Raw genomic sequence first — 22,887 nt, 5'->3', positions numbered from 1 at the left:
CTTGAAATTAGAGAAACTTTTTAAATATCTTACGGTTTGCAGATGACTTTTTCCTTCCCCTGCTCTAACACACAATGTTTATGTCCCAATATTATGATTTTATTTAAGTGTAATCTTAGATACTGTGTATGGATTTATTGCCATGATGCTAGAGCTTTTTCATTTTAAGACATTTACGTTAAAATATCCAAAGAAAAGCTCTTTTATTTGATGCAATATGCAAGGCAAGCAATCAGTTTATGTGTGATAGATTATTCTTCTGAAAGTCAGAAATTTCATGGCAGTTTATATGCTACTGACTTTCCTATCCTTCTAAAACATCAAATCTGATTCTGTATATGAACAACAGATCAAGCTGTTGAGAACAGATTACACCCAGTTTAATGGTACCGCTTCACTGAGAATTCCCGCCTTGGTCTTTTTTCAGCCAAAATAATTTAAAAGCTATCCTATATTCACCAAATGAGTAAAGATCAATTTGGAAAAAGTGCAACAATTAGGTTTCTTAACTTCGACTGTTAACATTCCATTTTCCAGCAGAATTACCTGGTTGATCAAAAGTTGTTAATAATGTTATTTTTCAATAATTTTCATGTTACAGCTTTAAAGATTAATATAAATGGTGAGCTTATGGTCCATGAAAGATGGACACAAAAGTATTTTAAGATATGGATAAAAATGTAGTCTCGACTGAGCATATCTTAACACTATCACTGGCATCTTTTAGCTAATATTTGCAAACTAATGTTTTTTTATCAAGCCTTCTAGCAATATATAATCTTTGTAGATTTTGTTGACTGAGCTGTAGTATGATAAAGATGCAAACCTGAGAGCAACACACTGTTCAGTTATCCCAGCCCTTCCTAGTTATGGCCAGTGTTAAGGCCAGTATTAGACTAATACTGTATAGAAGTAGTGCAGTTTAAAAATGTCTTTGATAAAGTTTTTAAGTTTATAAAATGTAGGATTTTGTAAATTATAGCCTTCATGACTCTGCTGTCACTACAGTAAAAGTAAATTAATGTTCCACTCATTTGTGCCTGCTGAACAGTTGCATTCTGCTTATATACTAATGGACATAACTAAGAAACAAATATTTTTGGAATTAAGAGGTAGGGTAGATTTATCCTTTATATCGTTACTTTCATCAGGTAAGGACTTCAGGACTATTCATATCAACATATTTATACAAACTGGATGTATAATTTTTCACACACGGTGCTGAAATGAGTTGTTATGTTATGGCTGTATGTCAAAACATAACATAGATTGCACTATTCTTGAACTTTGCATATTTGTTGTCAACATCTGTATAATGAAATGTACAAATTAGCATTTATTCCACTTGAGTTCTGCAAATCTGAAGTTTATTTGCAAATACAAATTCTGCCTTACTGGAACAGAATGATCATGCACTGAGAATACAGAATACTTGCTGTTTTGAAGTGTTGTTCAGTTTGAGTAATTCTGACAGGCTCAGCTTTAAGTACTTTGTGTTTTGGACTGTTTTAAATTTCTTCTAGTTTTTAAGACACATTAAACTTATTTCTTTATTGTCTTTTCAGGTTAGAGATGACAACAAAAGACAACACCCATGTTTAGTGGAGTTCTCAAAATTGCCGGAGCAGGAAAGAAATTATAACTTGCAGATGTCACTTGAAACACTGAAGTAAGTTGCTAGAACTTTTGAAGTCCAAGTGAGAGTTTCCTAAGGAAGTGAGAGTTTCCAGAATTATAATTTGACATGTGAATTGCAATTTGACGTGTAGGTGAGGGTAATAATATGAATATGAGGGAGTGAGATACATTAATGAATGATGTATTTGGTATTGAAAATTGCTTTGATAGTCTTTTTAATATCTATGGAATTTTGGAATTATTGTGGTAATGCTGATTATGAAATCGCAACTCAGGCAGTTTTCATTTAGTTTGGAGGAAAGAAATAGGTCCACGCTTTGAAAAAAAATCACTTCTTATTTGGTTTAATTTAATTTCTTTTAATTTTCTTCATTGATAAAGCACCCTTTGACAATCAATAGATATTTTTTGGATGTGACTAATGATGACCTTTGCTTCAGGACCCCTTGCTGCTATTTCTGTGTCATCTGTGCATATTGCCACAAAACAGTAGTAGGCATTCCTTCCTTTTGTGGATGAGCAGTTAAGATGTGTGAATGTCATGGAAGCTCTCCAGTTGGAATGCTAGAAAATTTCAGTGGGATGTTAATGGGTTTATTCAAGTAATCTGGTTATCTGGCTCACAAAGAAACAATTCCTCATCTCAGCTTTGTCAATCAAGCAGGTGTGTGTTCTTACTTTGCTGTGAATGCATTGAAAATCTACTAGTGTAAGTAATTTCTTTCATATGTAGCATCGCATATAATCAACATGTTAAAATATTTGTCAAACTGATAAATGCCCAGCAGTGTATGCGGTTCTCCAGTCACTCCTATTTGCAATCCATTGAAATCTATTTTTTTTTTTTCTTGTTAAAATATAGTTGCTTTTTCCTGTTCAAAGTGTTAACAAAAGATAACTATCTGCATGTGATATTACTTTTCTGGGAATATTTGTACTCTATTATTAAAAAATTTGCCATGCAAACTGATAATGAAATATAGCATTTACACTCATAACGACTTTATGTCCTCATAGTAGAAAGCTAGGTAGAACACTCCTCATAGAATTTCTCATAGTGTCCTTCTCTAGTCAGCTCTCTCTGCTATTTACTGTTCCACCATTCCCACAGTAAGGAAATGACTCTATGAAGAACATATTTATGACCCTTCATGTTAAACAGTTTCTGTAGGGATATTTTGGCGTTATTTAGAGATAAAGCATTTGGAGATAAAGGGAACCCCACTGGAGGCAAGAAAATAAGTTCATATTTGTCTTCACCTAGGTACTAGAATTTCAGGAAAAGCTTTTGAGACCCCTGTCAACACAGCAATGTGCCAAGAATCCAGAATAGCTTCTTCCTTCCCATTTTATGAAACTATAAAAGATGATGTTATTAACTTTCCCTATGGTTGGATCCTTTTCTAGAATAATCTACATAATATGACTCGGGCATCACAAAAATCATGCTCAGAATTACATGCACACTCCTATTTCACTAAATATCTAAACAAATTTTAGTAGTCTTTACATGATTACTGGTTGCAAGACATCAAGAATAACTCTTACTGTAATTGGTTTTTTTTGTTGGTTAGTTGCCAGTTTTGCTGCCAGCTTTACTAGATGAGAGAGGCAGAAAACAAGGAAGTTCTGAGTCATATTATCTGACATAACATTTCTTTTCAATATATTGGGATCTCTGTATATTTTTCAGTATGACTGAATACTTTTATAAACTATAAAAATGATATACTATATGAAATGTCAAGATTCAGGAATGAGTTACCTCTGAAAATGTCTTGGGATTAAAATATGCTTGCTCATACTGTTTCTGCATGTTCTTATATGTGTTTTGTAGTTTGATCTTGTATTTTTTTTTTATGCTTACTATTTTGTGACTGACTATCCCGTTTCTACTTATTTACTCAGTTGTGTGTGATAATTACATGTATCAATATTATGCCAAGGGCTGCATTCAGCCACCTCCAGTTTTCTTGTTTTGTTTTGAAGTGCTTTAGGGGTCTTTCAGGTTCTAGTGGTATGGTATGCCTTTTTATCCTCCTGTGGCTCTCTGATTTGAATTTGCTGTGTCTGGGCGGAGATAATGTAGGGTTCAAATTCCTGTCTTACACGACAAGAAAATTTTAGGGTTACCTGGGGTTAGCTCTTTTGTACTGCTTTCCACTCTTAGATATGTTCTCTTACTTATGCTGGTGATAGCTGCATAGGAATCGTGTATGATTTATGCCAATTGAAATTTAGCTGCATGGAGTGTTCTTAGCAGATAGTGTGTTTTGCAGGAGGTGGCCACTGCATGTTGATTTCCTCATATCTGATTTTACTGTCTAATTTTAAGTCAGGGTTCAGAGACCATAACAGTAGGATTTACTTCATGTAGCTAGCACTAAAAACACGCTGTAAGAATCTCCTTGAAATATATGATTCATCTGCCAAGAGAAATACTGCGAGAGCAATATTTATGCTCTTTTTTTCCCCAGTCAGTTCAAGAGCAGTAAATATAGTTAAAGGAAGACTGGAAAATATTGTTTTAACTAGCAACAAGAACAAATAAAAAACTTGTTTTTCAGCTTTCTTCCATGTTGGGAAGATTGAGAATGGAGTCCAAGGTTTACACTTGTGATTTCTGCTGTGTAATCAGTTTCAATCAAAGATATGGGTGTCACCCTCAGATTTTGAGAAACTTCTGATCTGACTCCAAAGCGGTCTCTGACTTTTGTCCAGGATTTCTTTTCATTTCAATGCCAATATTTTAGTAATGCACTTAGGCTAAAGAAACGAAGACTTGATAACACAGTATTGAACATAAATGCAGGGACAAATAATTAACGAGTTGCAGATCAAATCCTGGAGACGAATGAGGCTTAAGAGTTATACTGCCGGGTACTATGATTGTAAGGAAGAGGTCTGAAGTAATCAAAAACGTGATTAATACTGTCGACCCTGTTGTAAGTTTATGTAGAGAGTGTTTGTTTTCTGAAATGAGCTGCATCTTGCAGAGTCAGGCCAGAATGGGGTGCCTGGGTCAGTGGCTGTGTGGCAGAAGCCTTGGGGTACAGAAGACACTGTGTCTAGCCTGAATGCTTTTCTCTGAAGTGGATTAACATGCGACATCCGTACCGAGCATTAAGATGACAGCTTTGGCCTAATGCTTATCATGCATTCTGCTGTCCATCCTCTCTTCAGTAGCATGTCCTAACAAAATCCAGATCCAATTAAAATCTCTGGATAACAGCCTCTCTTTGTAAAGATGACACATTCTAAGGATAACAAGTGATGTTTTCTGCCTTTTCTTCTTTCATCAGCTTTGAAGTACATAACATAACATAAAAAGATTCTGATATAAAGCAATATGAATAAGTATATAAGCAGTATGTATAAGTATATAAAGCATATATATTTCAAGGGTAGGGAATCTTTCAACTGATGCCTCATATAGATGAAATAGACTGCGATAGTTCCATTTTGTGGTAGTCCACTCATTATCTTTACTAAAATTTTTAGGAACATCTTGTGGCATTTTCTTAACACTATCAGAAAGCTTATTACATATACAAAAAAGCTGGTGTTGATCTTTCCATATTATATTGTTGTCATTTCCGCAGGTCTCATTTGTTGTATACTGCCATTTATATACACAGCAGCAACTCTGAATATAGAAACATTGGCAGTAATTTATCTCTGATTTCTGTGTCCTAGAACCCTGCTGGCATTAGGCTGCCATGTTGGAATTGCTGATGAACATGCTGAAGAAAAAGTGAAAAAAATGAAACTTCCAAAGAAGTAAGTTGAAATTCAAATGCATCTTTTTGTTAGGCAGTATGAGTTAAGTGAACTGTATTTGATATTTATATCGCTGGTTTTATTGGTACTTAGGTCTGCATGTATGCATACAAATTTTCAGAAATTTACACATACCTACATCCACACCTTTTCTTTTAGATGTTTATGATCTGATGTTTAGAGAACGTTTAGGTTTTCTGTGATTCATTGAAATGCCTGACATTCATTGTTACATAGTTCTTTGGAGTGAGCTGCAGAAACTTGATAAAGAATTTTTACAGCAAACGTGTCAATATATCTTGCTCTGCTGCAAATATTTAAAGGTAACCCTTTTGAAAGTCCTAGAATGGCCATCTAGTGACTCGAAGTGGAGACAACTGGTATAGATAGCTACCTGAGTTTTTTTCCTGAGTGACTGATTGGCAACAGCATTGGTAGCACTGGACTCAGGCTGGTATGGTATAGTGGTGTCTACTACCACAGCTCTGAAACCAGCTATCGTGGCCCAGCCAAGGTGCCCTGGCTTCTTCCTTAGCACCAATGCACCCCCCAGTTTGGGAGTGAAAAATTTGGGAACTTTAACATAGTTGAAAGTAATGGAACTGTACTTGCTGATAAGCATATGACAGCCCTACAGCCCAACATACATTTGAGCCCATGGGATAAAGAGGGTTTATAATGTGTATAAAACCAGAAAGGTAAAGGTCACAGTTTCAGTATGAGAGAGCTTCCATGTGTTCTGTTATTCCTAAATTTAAATTAGTAATTTAGTTTTCTTGGTTATGAGTAAGAGCAATGGTAAGTGCTAGTTGCTAAGTTGCTGCCACCAGTAGCAACTCATAGCTCTTTGCAGGGATGTGCTCTGCGCAGAAGTAGATGTTCCTCTGCTATTGCATATCTCCATTATGCACAGTAGCCTTTCACTGACTCATACCTTCATATTCCCTACACTGCGTCCCTGAGGCCAGTATAATAAACCCAAGCCCATGTTTAACTAAAGCATGCCTTCTTTTTTCCTTTTGTGAGCCAAAAGCATGTGGCCCGGTCTGGCAAGATTGCTGCAGGCTTCTGGGTAACACTTTACTACAAGGTAGCTGTAAGAACCTGGACCCTTAAGTCTTTGATATATACCACACTGCACTGATTTACATACCATTGATATCACAGTTTCAGAATCCCTGCTGTGGTCACTTCACAAGAATGAATGAGAATAAAAGCAAGGGACTAGTTTAAATTCCCCCAAACTGTTCTTCAGTGTTGGTATCCCAAAATAACTACATGTAAGACTAAAAGGAAGAGATACATCTAGGGCCTTCTGTATTTTTGTTCTGAATTTCCTGGGCAGAAATGTATATGCATTTGCAAGATTGTTCAAGTGAATTAGATTTGATGGTTTGAAAAATAGCAGCTAAATCTCAAGTCTGAAGAAATTATACTTCCTAATTTAAGAAGAGTGATAATGCTGATTCTTTTTAATATCATTAACAGTCATAATTTTAGAAACCTGAGGTCCTACCATACATACCAAGTTAGAATTTCGACCTCACATACAATGTGGCCTGGTTTCAGCTGGGATAGTTAATTTTCTTCCTAGTAGCTGGTACAGTGCTATGTTTTGAGTTCAGTATGCGAAGAATGTTGATAACACTGATGTTTTCAGTTGTTGCTAAGTACTGTTTAGTCTAAAGTCAAGGATTTTTCAGCTTCTCATACCCAGTCAGCAAGAAGGCTGGAGGGGCACAAGAAGCTGGGAAGGGACACAGCCAGGACAGCTGACCCAAACTGGCCAACGGGGTATTCTACACCATGTGACATCCCATCTAGTATAGAAACTGGGGGGAGTGGGGGCGGGGGGATCGCCGCTCGGGGACTAACTGGGCATCGATCGGTGGGTGGTGAGCAATTGCACTGCGCATCATTTCTACATTCCAATACTTTTATTATTACGGTTGTCATTTTATTAGTGTTATCATTATCATTGTTAGTTTCTTCTTTTCTGTTCTATTAAACTGTTCTTATCTCAACCCATGAGTTTTACTTCTTTTCCTGATTTTCTCCCCCATCCCTCGGGGGGGGGCAGTGAGTGAGCGGCTGCATGGTTCTTAGTTGCTGGCTGGGGTTAAACCATGACACAATGGATAGAAAAAATGAGTAAAAAGGAAAAAAAAAAAAAAGTGGCTACATTCTCAATAGCATCAAATGTTTGTTGAGCAAAAATGGAGCAAAGATTTCATGATCTAGTTACAGTTGTGCAGCTATAAGGCTGGATCACATTTCTCATGGGATACAGTCCTGGAGAGAAGAAGGGTTGCTGTTTCAGAGTTAGACTAGAATTAACCATAACAAAAGGTTACGGGAGGTAGTGTGTGAAAAGCTAAATTTTTGATGGGAGCTCATCTGCTCTACTTTCTAAGAAATTTTTCCACCTTACTTTGTATTTTCTTGTCTGTCTTCTTAACCCTTTGCTTTTTTTTCTTTTCTGCCATCCTGTTGTAACAATGAAGATTGTAAAATGCTAAGAAGTTTATATTTGTGTCAGTCCTACAGAATTTTGGCATGACAACCATACTGGTTACAAGTTGAGGAAAATCACATTTTTAACTGACATTTGTGCCAGAAATGTGTCTTTTCTAATACAGCACTACTCCACAAAAGAGCTTTTTTGGACCATTTTGAACAACTAGCTAAAGTGTACTGCAAACACAACTTTGCTGATAGAAATTCTCTTTCTATTAGGAAGTTTTTTCCTGGTATAACTTTACTTTAGGTTTTTGAATAAAGCATGCTTCAATAACCTTTTATTTTGAAATAACTCCCTGAAATATTCAAAGTCTTTATTTTAATAAATTCTAAATATTTAGTGTTTCTATGGGTTAAAAAAAATTCTAAATGAAATGGGAATGGAAAAAAGAACTGTCAGAATTAAAATGAAAATTTAAAAGTTTTAAAAAAATATTTTGGTATGCTTAATTTTATCTTGTAAAGCAACTTATGTAGACTACTGAAAATCTGTAATCAAGAGAGCAGAGTATGGACTAAGATCACTTGGAAACATATCTACCACTCTTTGTGTAAATTTAGGTGGTGGCACAAATAAAAATTCTGTAATGCTTGTTGTAAATCAATGGCAGGTCAATATGGTAGCAATAATGTGCTGCTGAAGCAGTTAAATTTATCTACTTCTTAAAAAAAAATATTGTTAATATAAGGCCAGCAGAGATACTGAGCAAGATAAGACCGGTAAGATACTGATGAGCAGATGACCAGGCAGGAGCTGGGTTTTTAGCTACCTGGTTCAACTAGTAACATCGGTCTGCAGCTAAAGACAATTCTCCAACATGAATTTGTACCCACAACATGCTTTTGTTATTTTCCTTAGTATCCATTGATACTTATCCTTGATGAGTATTCATTTGCATCCTGAAATAAGGTATACACATCCTCTGTGACAAAATTACAAGGCTCCTTTGAGGCCTCTGTTTCTTTGACCTTGCTCTTACATTGAAATAGCTTTTATATGCTTAACACTCGTGCAGGGGAGTGTGACTGGAAAGAAAGCAGTAATTGCCAGCCTGACAAACATGTTAATTCTGTATGATTCACTGTTTCCATTACTCTCTGGTTTTCCTCATCTCACTGAAGCGACTTCACAGCTACCTGAGGAGAAGTAACCATGAGGGCAGTTAGCTAGCATGTGGGAGATAGAAGCACAACTGCTAACTGCTTGCTTAATTCTGTAATGGAAATTTGCTGATTGGTAACTATATGAATGGTTGATTTTGGATTGATGTTCTTGAATTGTCTTCAGGCTTGAACATTTTTTTTTTTTACTGTGGTAATTTTGAAGGAAGGTCCAACCTCATGTTTATAGATGATAATCCTCCTTAAATGCTTGCTTGTTTTCAATTATTGTTTTCAACCAATAATTAGTTTAAATGGATTTTAGAATAGTTTGAGAATCAATTAAGATTTGTAAAGTATTTGAATATTTTAGAATATAAATGGGGATAAATACTGTTTCTTTTTCTGGATTTCTCTCTGTCAGTCCAAATAGAGAAAATACAAGAAATTACAAAGTTGTTTAGAAAATAATTGGGCAATTATTTAAACTAGCCATTCTTTAAACACCCCAGCGCATATAATTCCAGTGAGAGAATGTTGTTTATTTTCCATGGACCTCTTTCGTTATGACCAAAATAGTGCTTTGTTTTGTCAGTATGCTCAAGGAGAAACACTCAGGGATATTTAGGGCACATCCACCAGCTCCAGCCCAGTCTCTCCTGGGACCGCAGGGAAGCACTAGCTCTGGCACTTGGAGCACCTCTGCCTGCCCGCCCCTGGCCTTGCTGTCTGCCAGCCTGTTTTCCACACTTTTTTCCTCCTGTGCAGCCAGCTGTTTGCCCTTTCTTAAAAATGTCTTCCCAGAGGGGCCACCAGCATGGTTGAGGGGCTCAGCTTTGGCCAGTGGCAGGTCCCTTTTGGAGCAGGCTGTGTCTGGCACCGGGCAGCCCCGGCCTCTCCACACAGAGGCTGCCCTGCAGCCACCCCCACCCCCCAGCGCTTGGGCACAGACACCCAGTACAGCCCCTGTCTGTCCAGCCCCCCGCTTTTCTCTTCCTGCGCCCCTTCCCCTGCATATTCCTTCATCAGCTGAGGTAAGGGAAGGCAACATCCGCCACCGTGATGGTGCCACGTAGTGTCGCAGGTTTTCGTTGTACATTTATTAAGTCCTGATGTGCTGCATCCAGCACCATATGCATTACCTCCTTTATTGAAGAACGTTTGGTGGTAAGTAAAATGGGAGATGACTGTAATTAATTCGATGGGAACAACTTCATAAAGGTAAACACTTTGTTCTTAGGAGTGCTAAAAATAGTGAGGAAGCCAAGTCTCTGTTCTGAAGTCATGCTTAAATTTTAAATGTTTGCCCCTATGATTTAAAGGATAGTTAAATTATGAAGCATTATAAAGACAAACTTTTATAGATGGACTTCATAGGTGATCTTGAGTAAGCCATTTGACCTGCTCTGTCTCTCACATCCCTATATGTAGTAAGAAGAATTTATTTTCTTGCTTCAGTAGGAGATAGATAGAATTTAATAAGTATTGTCAAGTGCGCAGAGGTAACAATAATAGTATTCATGTAAGTATATAGATAAACAACATCTTCATCTACTACTTTAAACGTGACATTACTAAAATACTTTAAAAACATTTTTAGTTCACACCATTTTGGGTAGCTTTCATTACCAGCTACTTCATCTCATTAAGACACAATTAGCTTGAAACAAAAACAAATGTCAATGCATTATTATTCTTTATGTTCAAAGGCAGATTATGTATATAGCTACATTGCATACATGTCACTTCTTTCCTGTGCGGTTTCTATTTATTTTTTCTTACTGAAAAGTAACTGCAAGTTCTGTGTTTTTTGACAGCTACCAGTTGTTGAGTGGATATAAGCCTGCTCCCATGGATCTGAGTTTTATCAAACTGACCCCTTCTCAAGAAGCTATGGTGGATAAACTAGCGGAGAATGCTCACAATGTGTGGGCAAGGGACCGTATAAGGCAAGGCTGGACATACGGTATCCAGCAGGTAAGTGCTAATTTCAGTCACTTGAAAAAGCACTTAGCTATTGAGATATTTCACAGTTAAATGGGAATAATGGGGATACAAAGGAAGGAAGAATCAGCTAATGAATACGAGTCTGTCAGTCAAAGAAAGCAAAAATACATCATTAAAGCAATACTGTTAAATCTTTTAGCAGCATGAGACTGTTCTTTTACAAGTGGTGTTAAAAAATTGGTGGTATATTCTTGTATGCTATCTAGATCTCAGGGTGAGAAAATTGCATGCAGGAAGCTCATATGCTCTGGTATTTTAGGAAATGTAAACATTGACTTTCAGTAGGGGAATCATTTAAACGTTTGCAGTACTGGTAATTGAATAATTTTGTTTATCTGGGAAAATCAGAATATAAACTTCTAGTAATCACTTTGCTATATTGTATTTGCGATATGTTGTATTTCTGGAAGAGGCCATGTTTAACTGAGAATAGTTAAGTCAGTGTCCAAGTTCCTGTCCTACTTCAGTGGTTTTGTTTCAGTGAATAGGAATGCTACGTGGTAGGTATCACAATGTGTTTGTTATAAGGCGGGGGGAATAAAAATTAAGCATGGTGGATTGTTAACAGCAGAACTCAGGGTCTTTGTTTTCTTTAAAAAAAAAAAATCAATCAGGTATACAATGAGCCTAATTGATTATTTTTCAAGACAGCTACTATATTAATTTTCCCTTAGGAGTCATATTTTCTATTATTTTTGTGATTATTTGTGTATTTTTTATAGAGAAAAGTGTCTTCACTTCTGTTAATAAACGTGTGGTAGCATATCACAGTGAAAATTTAGGAAAATTCACCCTTGGGGGGGGAAAAAAAGAGTTTTCATGGTTTTGCGCTGGGCATAAAAGATCATTATTTTTGCAAAAATGAGACAGCTGTTTTGTAGGTACATAATCTTTCCTGCCTGCAAACAGTGGTTTTGTTTTTGACAAAAATTCAAGTTATACATTTCAGTTCAGCACATCTCAAATTTTGTTTTTCTACAAGACCAAAACTCATTCTATTTGCAAAGCTTTTGCATATAAAAAAAATAAATCTGGTTTTATATATATATTATGTTAGGCACTTAAATTCACCTCATCACATACTGACAAAGTACATTTATGTGACAAAATATATGCTGCATAGCATTTCAGCATTGTCCATTATAGTATCTTACTATAAAGCTCTCACTATGGTATTTTGTAAACTATTTAGGAAATCTATGTTCTGTATTTTGGTCTGGGCAGACAATGAGCTAATTCTTGTGTTTGCACACCGGAGTGTATATAATATCCCCTACTAGATAAACACTGAAGATAATTCAGTGTTGGTGCAACTCCCCTGCTTACAACAGGATTAAATTTTCCCCTAATACTGCATCTTTGAGTAAGGGAAGGTGGCCCTTTGAAGTGCTGTTAACATTTCTGATACAATATTAATTATGAGAAGTGTTGGAAGTGATGATTCTCTGTTGTCAGGTAGGGGGAGCAGATTAATTTGTTATGAACCCACTATTTCAACCCTGTGTTTATGGAGGCAGTGCACAATTCATTTCTAGAATAAGGGTCTCTATGTCTCTAGATGCTCAAAAGAAATATTTCTGATATACTAAGGAATGCTCTCAATCAATAATTAACACCATGTCTCCTATATTTTTGTATTCTCCCAGAAGCCAAACATTTTCATTACAGGGCCTTGCCAATCAGGAGATTTGAAATGAATGAAAGTTGGGAAATAGTTACAGCTTTGATAGAACCCTGACATATGCAAAATTAAATTTAGTTTTGCAGCAGAACTTATTGGTTAAGACAAAGTTAAGAAGTTTCTGGAATCAAATGCATCTCTTAGCTAACTAGCAGTGGGAAAATTTAAACCCACAACTCATGTGTAGTGAATAAAGTTTCTTAGATCTTGAAGACAATTTAACCTACCCTCTGTATCTATATATCTTTGAAAAAAACACAAATAATTTTGCCATATTTATTGGAGTGAATTTGCAGTTAAATTAGATGTTTTCTGAATTAGTGAGGTATTAAGTAAGAAAGGCAATTAAATGATGCTGTCAAAGACTTTTCCGGTGTTACTGGGTTGGGAATAATAAGCAAAAGATGTAGTGGGAGTGGGCGGCAATGAAAAGAGTTTCTCCTTTACATCTACACAATATGTATATACACTGTCTCTATTTATGTTTTGATGTGCCTGCTGATATAGAAGGTTCTGCTTTTGAAGAGGTAATGTGATACTAATAAATCATTAGTTTTATTGTGGTTCCTAAAAGGCAGTGGAGTTGCCCCAGGCCGCAACTTTGGTTTAAAAAAGTAAAATAAAAACATTGATTAGACAAATCTAGTTCGGGATGTAACCTAAAATTAAACACTTCAACTTAATGTCAGAAGAATCATGAAGTCTGTCTTATGTTCTCAGCGCTGTGCCCAGGGAAAGAGACTGACCTTACTGTTGAATCTAAAATGTTGTGGCCCTGTGAAGAGACATTTCTGAGGCTCACCAGGAAAGAGGAGGACTCTGTGGTCTACTCCCTGACCAGCTCTCTGTATTTTGTATACTCACTCAAAATAACTGCCCTGAGGGCCAGTCTTGGAACTCAGGTTTCCCCTAGATTGCTTTCATAATAAATGCCCTGCTTGCTAGATGACAAAGCTCAACATGCAAATTAAATCTGCGCTGACTTGTTACAATTTATAGTCTTGTGTGAGAAAGCTCGTGGAAGATAGGGGTATAAGTTTTGAACCCCTTAGTCTTGTAATTACTGAACTGTGCATTACCCATTTTCCACAAGTGTTTTAAAAATTGACACCTATATCCTCAAAGATATCTGACTGTACAAATAGGAATTAGGTATCTAAATCCATTTTGATGGCCAAGGACAAGTTGTTACATAAAGAAGTTATCACTATCACTTAGACCTGCTGAGTTTTAAAATAAAATGGTAGCCCCCAGTTAGGTTTTCAGAGATGGTTAAGCAGTCAGTGTGAATCAGGCTCTGATTTTGACTACCAGGTTGTTCTCTGAAAGAGACTTAGACAAATGCTTCTGCTCTAAATCTTGATGGGGCTTAGGTATATGATCAGTATTGAACTGTTCTTCCTTACCAAGACAAAGACAATTACGAGCATGCAAAGAAGAACCTGGAGAATTTAAAAGTAAAAAGCTTAAGTGCCTATGAAGCTGATCACGTTCGGAGTTGGAAAGCCACTTCATCAGGGTTTTGCAGTCTTGGGTGCTTCTGCTTTAAACATCTAAATATTTTGTTGGGTCCGATGCATTCAAATTGACTGAAGACTTCCGTGTGCTGAGTGGGGCACTATTGTTGAGATGTAACACAATGGTGCAGTGAACACTTATGCTTTCAACAGAGGATGGTTGTTAAAGATCATCAAGTGCTCAGAAATATTCATGACCTTCAGGAAAGAGAGCAACCAGATCAGCAGTATACTTTTACTCACTTATTCTTGGCAGACAAATTACAGTAGTCTCATGTACAGTTAAACAGGTAGATGATGTCCTTGAAAACTTTCCCACCAGTAGCATGTCCTGTAGAAGCTGCCATGCTTGGGGTGTTGATGTTGATTTCCTCTTAATTAAATTATTTTTTCTCTTTTCAAATAATTATTTTGTTTCTGGAGAGAAGACAGACAATGTTCCAAGAGTGCTTTACAATGTGCTGATAACAAATACCATTCATTAAAAGTCAAAAGAAGAGAGCAGAATAGCAAGGTGCTCCTTTCTGGGTGCAGTGCAAAGATGCTTCTCATTTAGCTGACATACATATCACATGGCAAGCTGCTAGCTGTTGTCCACACTGCTATGTGCTTCTGCTTGTCTCCAACAATGGGTTTGTTTCATGGGCTACATTTTGTCATCCCATCATATTACTGTGACATGTTACAGTACTGTAATAAAGTGACACGATGTTATGCTGTAATAGTATAAACGGATCTTGCAGAGCTATGAAATAGTTTCCTAAGGGAAAGAAGCTTACAGATTGTTGAAAGCAGATGAACTAATCACTGGGAAATATGTTCTAAATGGCAGTCGTGCTTGTGGCTGTAGGATGGATTAGATGATCTAGTGGGCCTGTTCCATCATGAATGCCTCATCATTTGGGGATTATATAATATGAAAAAATTAAAGGGATACTGTCAAGTAGTTCATGTATAAACCATTTATTTCCTGTTATAAACTGGTGGGGAAAATGCCTTCCAAGTTCCAGATTTTCTTCTTCTAAATCCACCACTGCTTGTCAGGATTTTTTCTTAACGAGATAGCTGCTCTTTGTGCATGACTATACACAGTATTTTTGTTCTGCTGCTGCAGAGCCAACCAGCCAGCCAGCAGAGGGAGCACAAGTTAACTAATAAATCCTGTTCCCAGAACTGTGCTGACAGCTGTGATGACACTGATGACAAACAAGTAAGTATTTTTTAGTAGGACACACTCACAGTAGCTTATTGCTCCGTGGAAGGAGCAGAAGGAACAAAAAAGGTAGGAAAAATACATATTTCTGCTTAAAAGAACGTATTAAATAACAAGGGTAAGTGGAAAAACAAGCACAACATCAGTATGAAAATACTTGACAGTGTCCCTTTAAGGGAGAACATGGTTGCTGGCAGGTTGGTCTTCTCTGAACTAGGGAAATAGTAAATGATCAAAGACAGATAAGGTAGATAGATCCAGGCAAACGAGCAATATATCCTTGGTGTAAGTCAATTAAAATCATCACATTTGTGCTGAGAGAGGGCATTTTTTATTTTTATTTTTTTAAACATGTACAGATTTTGACATTATGTCCTATCATAATTACCTGAGCTTTTTGTTTGGGCATTTTAAATCATACCAAGCTGATTGAAAAATAGCATTGAAATGTAAAAGGATGCATTTGTGACTAAATCCTCACAATCAAATAGAAAATATTCAGAACTCACATTAAGTTTATGCGTGAACTTACGGTATTGGTTGATGTTCATAAAACTGTGATGTCATGTATACAGGAGAATCCCAACTTTTATATAAGTAAGGAAAAGACAGAAAGGGGGAGAAAAGAGTCAAGCTTAGAGATCAGAAAGCAAATGAAAATAATTTCAACTACATTAGCCACCCCCTCCCTCTTCCTGAATACATGACTTTTAGGTCTCCCCACTGATTGTGGGGGTCACAGCCAAAGATTCTGACTTTCAAATTTTGCTTTTATGCATTGTCACATATGCAGATAACTTAGTCAAAGGGTGTCTTGCTTTTTCTTCGTGTTGTATTGTGTGTTGTGGCTGAAGAACCTAACAATCGGAATCCTCATTTGTATTGAGAAAAAAAAATATTTTAAAACCCCACAGCTTTAACAAATGTTTATAAAAATCAGCAACCTAGGGAGTTCTTCCCACTGTGTGAAGACCATCTTAAAGATGCTCTGCACTTCCTGTCATAGGATGATTAGTCAGGATTGTGAAGCAATTACCAAGTCTGATTTCTCTTTGGCCCAAAATGCAGACAGTTTGGTCTTTTTAAGTTAGGATCATATTTTTTTTTAGATTTTTGTAGAAAGCATATGACATCACTGTTTCATCAGGAGCTGGTCTTCTCAGACTGCCTAGTGCTGCAATGCAAGAGAGGCAGTGTTCTGGAAATTCAGACTAAGGAAATACGGATGTATGGGAAAAAATTAGAATTTGAAAGCTTGCCACTTATTTTGTCATTAAATATATATAAAAAGGCATCTTGTCCCTGTAAAAACTACTTAGAGTACCTCACTTTCTCATTTTACATTATTTATACTGATATATTAGTTCTTTCCATTTATAGTCCATTTATAGTTATAGCATGCCAGGTTAGGAACACAACTTCTGCTTCGAGTGGATACATTTAGGATATTTGTTAATACTGCCAAGAGTGTGGCTTTGTGAGGACTTTATTGTGCTTTCCAGTTCTAATGACTCTAGAATTTTGAAATTACTTAGTAAATACCAATTTAGAATTATATTTTTCCTTTTTCCCTATAAAATAATTTTTAATTTTAATGGTTTATGGTTAAACGTGAGCTGCCATGATAAATGCAGAAAAGCTAGACCTCTGGATAACAAGATATGAAATGTATGGTGTAGGTAATTGATCCTGTTCACAGTGTATATGCTGCACACTCACACTGAGCTGGATTTCTGACAGCATTGCCGGCAAGCTCGCCAGTAGCATTTGTTGTGGCAATTGCTCGGAAATCTTTGTGGAAGTGCAAGATCCACAGCCATGGCAGCAAGCAGAATCAATTCACAGCTATAGAATGAGTCTTTTCTGATGGTGCACATGAAGCTAGGAAAACAACAGCATGTCTGTCTCACTGAGTATGTGCTGAAATATATTTGCTTTGTGCTTGTCATTTAACAGCCTTGGTTACGAGGACAAAATCATTTCAGTACTACACAGGATATGTATCTGTACAGCTCTAACACTTTAAATCATAAAACTTATGATCCCATTAAATTATTATCATGTTTTTCCTGCACTCTTCCTAGTCTGTGTTTTCATTTTTCAGTCTTTTCCTGTCTGTCTTTTTGATAGGCACTTATTTATATATGTTTCTGGTGTCTTTTTGTTCCTTTTAGTCTAGTGATCTGTGCTGTTCCTGAACTTCTCAGAGATTTGGGAAGGCCCAGGAGAGCACACAGGTTTGCGGTATCACATTTATAGCTCTGAAAACTAAATTAATCTTTATCATTTCAGATGTCTTTTAGAGGTTTATATGAGGCTTTGGTTTTTGTTATTAAATTACTTTTGAAGAGTACAACTTTTTTAGATACACTGTATCTCTTATATAGGTTCTTCTTTTAGAGCTGCTTATAGAATTTGACTATGGTTTTCTATGCTGCTGTACACAGTATGGACACTCCTCTTGACTTGTTCTTACTCTTACATGACATCTGTCTGTGCAAGTTGCAAGACCACTTGCTAGATCCAGTGCACTAGATCAGTTATCCACCTGTCACATACTTGCTGAACAAATGTATGCAGTTCTGCACCTCTCAGCTCCCAGTGTGCTTCCTCTGTGAATTGTTTTACAACAGTGTTCATTACCTGTAATGGAAGTTTTAAAAGGCTTGTTGATATTTGTTGGTGTGTGTGTTTAGGTATTTTTTCTGTAGTTCTTTTCTATTATTTTAAGACCTATATTCAGTTAGTGCCATTGTTGACCAATTATTGCCTATTTCAAATCCATTTATATGCTAAAAATAAGTATATGTGTGCTGATTCAAATAATTCTATCATCTGCTGCATATAGCAAAATCTGTCATGTATACTGCATGAAGTAATGCTGACTTTTCATGGTCAGTGTTATATCACTCAAGTTCAACATTATTTAGTTCTTCCATTTATAGTCAGGGCATATTCTGCCAGGCATTCCAACTTTTCATGGTTGCGATGCTTTCTTTTACTTAACTAATTTCAGATTAAATTCTAAATGACTAATGCAATGTTTATGTTACATTAAAGGAAGACAAAATTGTGAATAAAATATATAGTCTTTTTTCTTTTTCCTTTTTTCCTTCTGTGGTATGATAGGTTCTGATTTCAGACCCAAAGAATTATATAAACGTCATGTGTGCTACCCAACTCAAACCGTTTGAAACGGAATCTTGTCAATAAGCTTAAGTTTTGGGGTCTTTTGTCTTCTGGAAGAGATCACTTTTCTTTTTATTTCAAATGACTCGGTGAGCAAGTAGTTGCCAGACAAACTCTATACGAAACAGAGTCTTCTGATGAAGCGTTAGACTGTCATACCTGGAAAACTCTGGCAAAAAATTAAAAACTTTGGCTGAGTTTTCCTTCTTTTAACAGTCTACACTACAAAACAATAACTTTTCAGTAGTGAATAGGAAGAATTAAGTCAATGTACAGATTGCAAATGTACTCAATAAAAATTACCACTCTTTAGCTAATCACTTTTCTTGTTACTTGATTGTGACTGTGCAAAGCTCAATCACTGTATAGGATCATTCTCTTGATTAGCTAGACTTAAACCACAGAGGTGCAGAAGATTGTTGGTACAGAAACTTATGATGAGTATAACAATAACAGTTCTTAATTCAGCAATAAGTAAAACATTCAAAATTTCGATAGACATATCACAGGGGAAAAAAAGAACAAAATTATTAAAAGAAAAATCCCTTTTCATATTCATATTTAAAGAAGTAGCCAAAGTCTTGAGTGGGTGAAAAAGTTCGCAATATTAAATAAAATTAAGACTCAAGGAAAAAAACCTGTAAAATCGAGTTTGTTTAATACTTATGATTTCTTTTTAAAATCACTTACACTATATTTCATTATCATACATTGTTATCAGCTGATTGCCTGTATGTTAATGTGTGTTAGTGGTTGCTATGGCCATTACCAGTGCATTAGTCATGGATAAGAAGTTAAATAATTGTTGTTCCAAACTTCTGCTTCATATTTTTAAAGACAGTATTTCATAATATCTTTTGGACACAGAGTATTTCAGAGGAAATAATTTCTTTTTTTTATGTCCTTTCCAAAACAAATAATTAAAGCCATGGTGTTTCATCTCTGATATTAATGTGAATATTCTTGTATCGAATAATAATTACTTCTAACATTTACTTCAACAGTTGTTTAGTCCATTCTGTTCTGGAAGCAGACCTTTTTCACATCTACCAAATTAAATATTGGAAAAAGGGGGATGTCAGCTTAAGTGTTTAGAATAAATATGGACAGTAGTCCCCTCAGATGGTCCTTGTGTTGGCCCTGTCACTGTCCTTCCTACTGAATATGACTAGAGCTGATGTGGTGTAGTAATTCGTGTCCTCAGCAATGCATTATCTTTATCTTTCTGTTAGCCCTTTTAGCATATAGGTAGTGCTTGTCCTGCAATATTTCTTCTCCTAGAAGGATCACTGGTATGACCAGATTTCATCAAGCACTGATTAATAACAGCACTTTAATATTTACTCACCATGATAAGGCAAAAGGCAGATAACCTTGTATCTAAGCATTTAAAGGACAACAAAAGATGCCTGCAAGTATTTGTCAGAATGAATGTGCTATCTCTCTTCTGCCAGCAAAGGTAGAATAAAAATCCCATACATTTTTAAAAGTAGAACCATAATGCTATAGAAGAAAGGTACTTTCACTGTAGGCAATGCTTTCTAAAATAATAGGTAGTATTTTTGCATTTCTTAAGAAGTCTGACCAATCATGAAAGCCTCTGAATGTCTTTGGTATATGTACCCAAGAGAACAAACAGCAAGTATTTTTTAATATGTCCAGTCTTCAATTTTATTTTATTTTAAAGAAATAAGATATTAGGAAGAACATGGAGAGTTCTTTATATGGTTTCTCTCACTGCAAACAGATGCTGATAGGATGTGAGAAGAAAATGTAGACAAGAGAACAGTTCTATTAGTCATTACAAATTATGTTAGCCATATAAATAATCCAGTTAAACAATGCTTTCAAATAAGATAATTTTGCACTAGAGGAAAACCTAATCAACGTTGTGTTAATAAACCTAAAATACAAAGATTGAACCTTACCAATACATTAATTTCAGCCGGAGGAGAGGTTATGTTAAATTACCTATTACAAAAATTCTGCACATTAAGCGCATTAATCATATTCTTGCAAGACACTTTATTTTTGAAAATACATGTTTTAAGTATTTGACATAGTAAGGCACAGGTTTATTATCTATTTTATTATTTATTAATAAGTATTGCATGTATTTATGAATATTTTTTATTAGTAGTGTTTTGTTCTTTTGTTCATACATTGTTTATTCTTTGGGAGTTTTATATATCTTGTTTAGTGCTATAATAAAAAAATCCTCTATATATTTGTGGTACAGTAATGTCTCTGAGCTTTGATTATGTACTAGCTTCTTGTTATGGTAGCTGCTTCATAAACAGTGTACAAAATATAATCCTTTTGACTTTTCAGTCAAACTGTTTGCATTTATCCTTGTTCTTGTTTGTATTGTTATCCTATTAAGTAAATTTGATGGAAAATGAAAGTAGGTATAAGCCACGCAGTTACATTTATTTGTGTATTACTGGCTTTTTTAGCAAAGTCAGTGTTGTTACTAGTTTCTAGACTATTGTAACTTCTTTGAATCCTTGCTGTATTTGCAGCAAGGTATTTGGTATAAATAGTAATTTTTATACTGCCGATATAACGCAATTTTGTCTTTAAGACAAAGCACAGTTTCTGAAATTGAATTGATTTTTCATACTTATGCAGGATGTGAAAAATCGACGAAATCCTCGCCTTGTGCCTTATGCTCTTCTGGATGATCGGACAAAGAAGTCAAACAAAGACAGTCTTCGGGAAGCAGTCCGCACTCTTCTAGGCTATGGTTACAACCTGGAAGCTCCTGATCAAGATCATGGTAATAAAATTTGTTGTTTTGCTTTTCTCTCTCTCAAAAAAAATTAGAATATTCCACTCCACTACTGGATTCATTACTCCAGTAAAACAATCTGAACAGGTACAGTGTCTCCAAAGCTAATAGGTGCTTTTCTCCATCTTCTGTTGTTTGTATTTCCCTTTGTTCTTGCTTTCCTTATTGTTTACTTTTCTTGTTCTGTGGCCTCAAATGAAGAATTAAGAAATGAAATATTTTTACATTTTAAATCAGTGATACAATTTCTTTGTATTTCATACACTTCCTTTCAGTGTTCATTTTGTAGATTTGATAGTTCAGATGAATCAAAATAAAAGCTTAACCAATTTAAATCAGGATTGTGAATTCTACAAGACAGAACCCTAAAATACAGAAAATCAGGAAAACGTGCTTATCATCTTGCTCATATATGGTCTTATGCCAGGGAATAAAATGTATGGTTACATTATAAATATGTGCATAAATACCTGCATAAATACCCAATCTAAAATTAAGTTTTTAATTTAAAACTTTTAATTGGTACTATATTTGTTATTTCAAGACAGAATATTAAAATTGCTAAGAAAAAAATAATATGTAAATGCAGTAGATGTGAATTTTATATTCCTACAATTTTAACTTTACATAATGAAGAATTCTACAATTCATGTACAATCTTTTATTTAAGCACTTAAAGCTACAAGAAGACATTTTTGAAGACAAATGCCTACAAACCATATTTCTGTGAATGTCAAAATGCCAAGTTTAGAATTAGATAGTCTGTTAGAGCATTTAACCTTCCTGACTTTCTCATGTCTTTGAAGTTGAAGAGACTATAGGTGAATTTTAACTCACTTCTTACAAATGTTTTCTTTGCATTTGCATCATTGCCAGATTGAAGATTTTATTGATACTGTGGGCAGTATTTTCAACATATATTGTTTGAGTTTGATAGATCCTAAACAGAAAAAAGCTACATAAACTTTTAATAAAGAAGTTTTAAAGAAACAGTACACAACATTTACTTTAGTAACTGCAGCATATAAAATGTTAAGAGAGAAAAGACATCAGGAGACATAATGTACAAATAAAATAAATTCTCTTATAGATTTTGGCATTTAAAATGACAGTTTTCTGTCATGCTGAGATTAAGTTGTAAGATGGAACATGAGAGAGGGATATTCTTGGTACTCTACTGTCATTCTGGAACACTAACTGCATATATAGAAAGGAAATGGTAACATAAAAGATACAACACCTCAGCAACCATATTCTAGAAGTTGGAGATATGGAAATATGGAATAATCAAATCAAAATTGAAACTTACATACTTACAGTCTCAGCAAAGTGTGGAAAATTTGAGAGGTGTGTCTAAACCTTATTTTATCAATATATTGATTAATAAATGATTATTTTTCCTGCTTTATATAGTGACGTTATTGTTAAATTTGGACCTGTTTAGGCCGTA

The 22,887-nt window shown here is 35.4% G+C and overlaps 1 protein-coding gene across 11 annotated transcripts in view; it reads left to right on the top strand.

The window, feature by feature from the left end:
- The window catches only part of RYR2 (ryanodine receptor 2), a 456,061-nt gene that overhangs the window by 254,173 nt on the left and 179,001 nt on the right, over positions 1–22,887 (top strand). For all 11 annotated transcript variants that reach the window (XM_069800675.1, XM_069800669.1, XM_069800667.1 and 8 more), the window contains 4 exons: positions 1,566–1,669; positions 5,335–5,418; positions 10,857–11,016; positions 21,278–21,425. In XM_069800675.1, the coding sequence (XP_069656776.1) occupies positions 1,566–1,669; positions 5,335–5,418; positions 10,857–11,016; positions 21,278–21,425 (496 nt within the window). The remainder of the gene's footprint in view (positions 1–1,565; positions 1,670–5,334; positions 5,419–10,856; positions 11,017–21,277; positions 21,426–22,887) is intronic.

This window comes from Haliaeetus albicilla, chromosome 13 (genome assembly GCF_947461875.1).
Source record: "Haliaeetus albicilla chromosome 13, bHalAlb1.1, whole genome shotgun sequence".
NCBI lineage: Eukaryota > Metazoa > Chordata > Aves > Accipitriformes > Accipitridae > Haliaeetus > Haliaeetus albicilla.
Note: the sequence above shows the minus strand (reverse complement) of the source record. Positions and strands in the feature narration are given on the sequence as shown.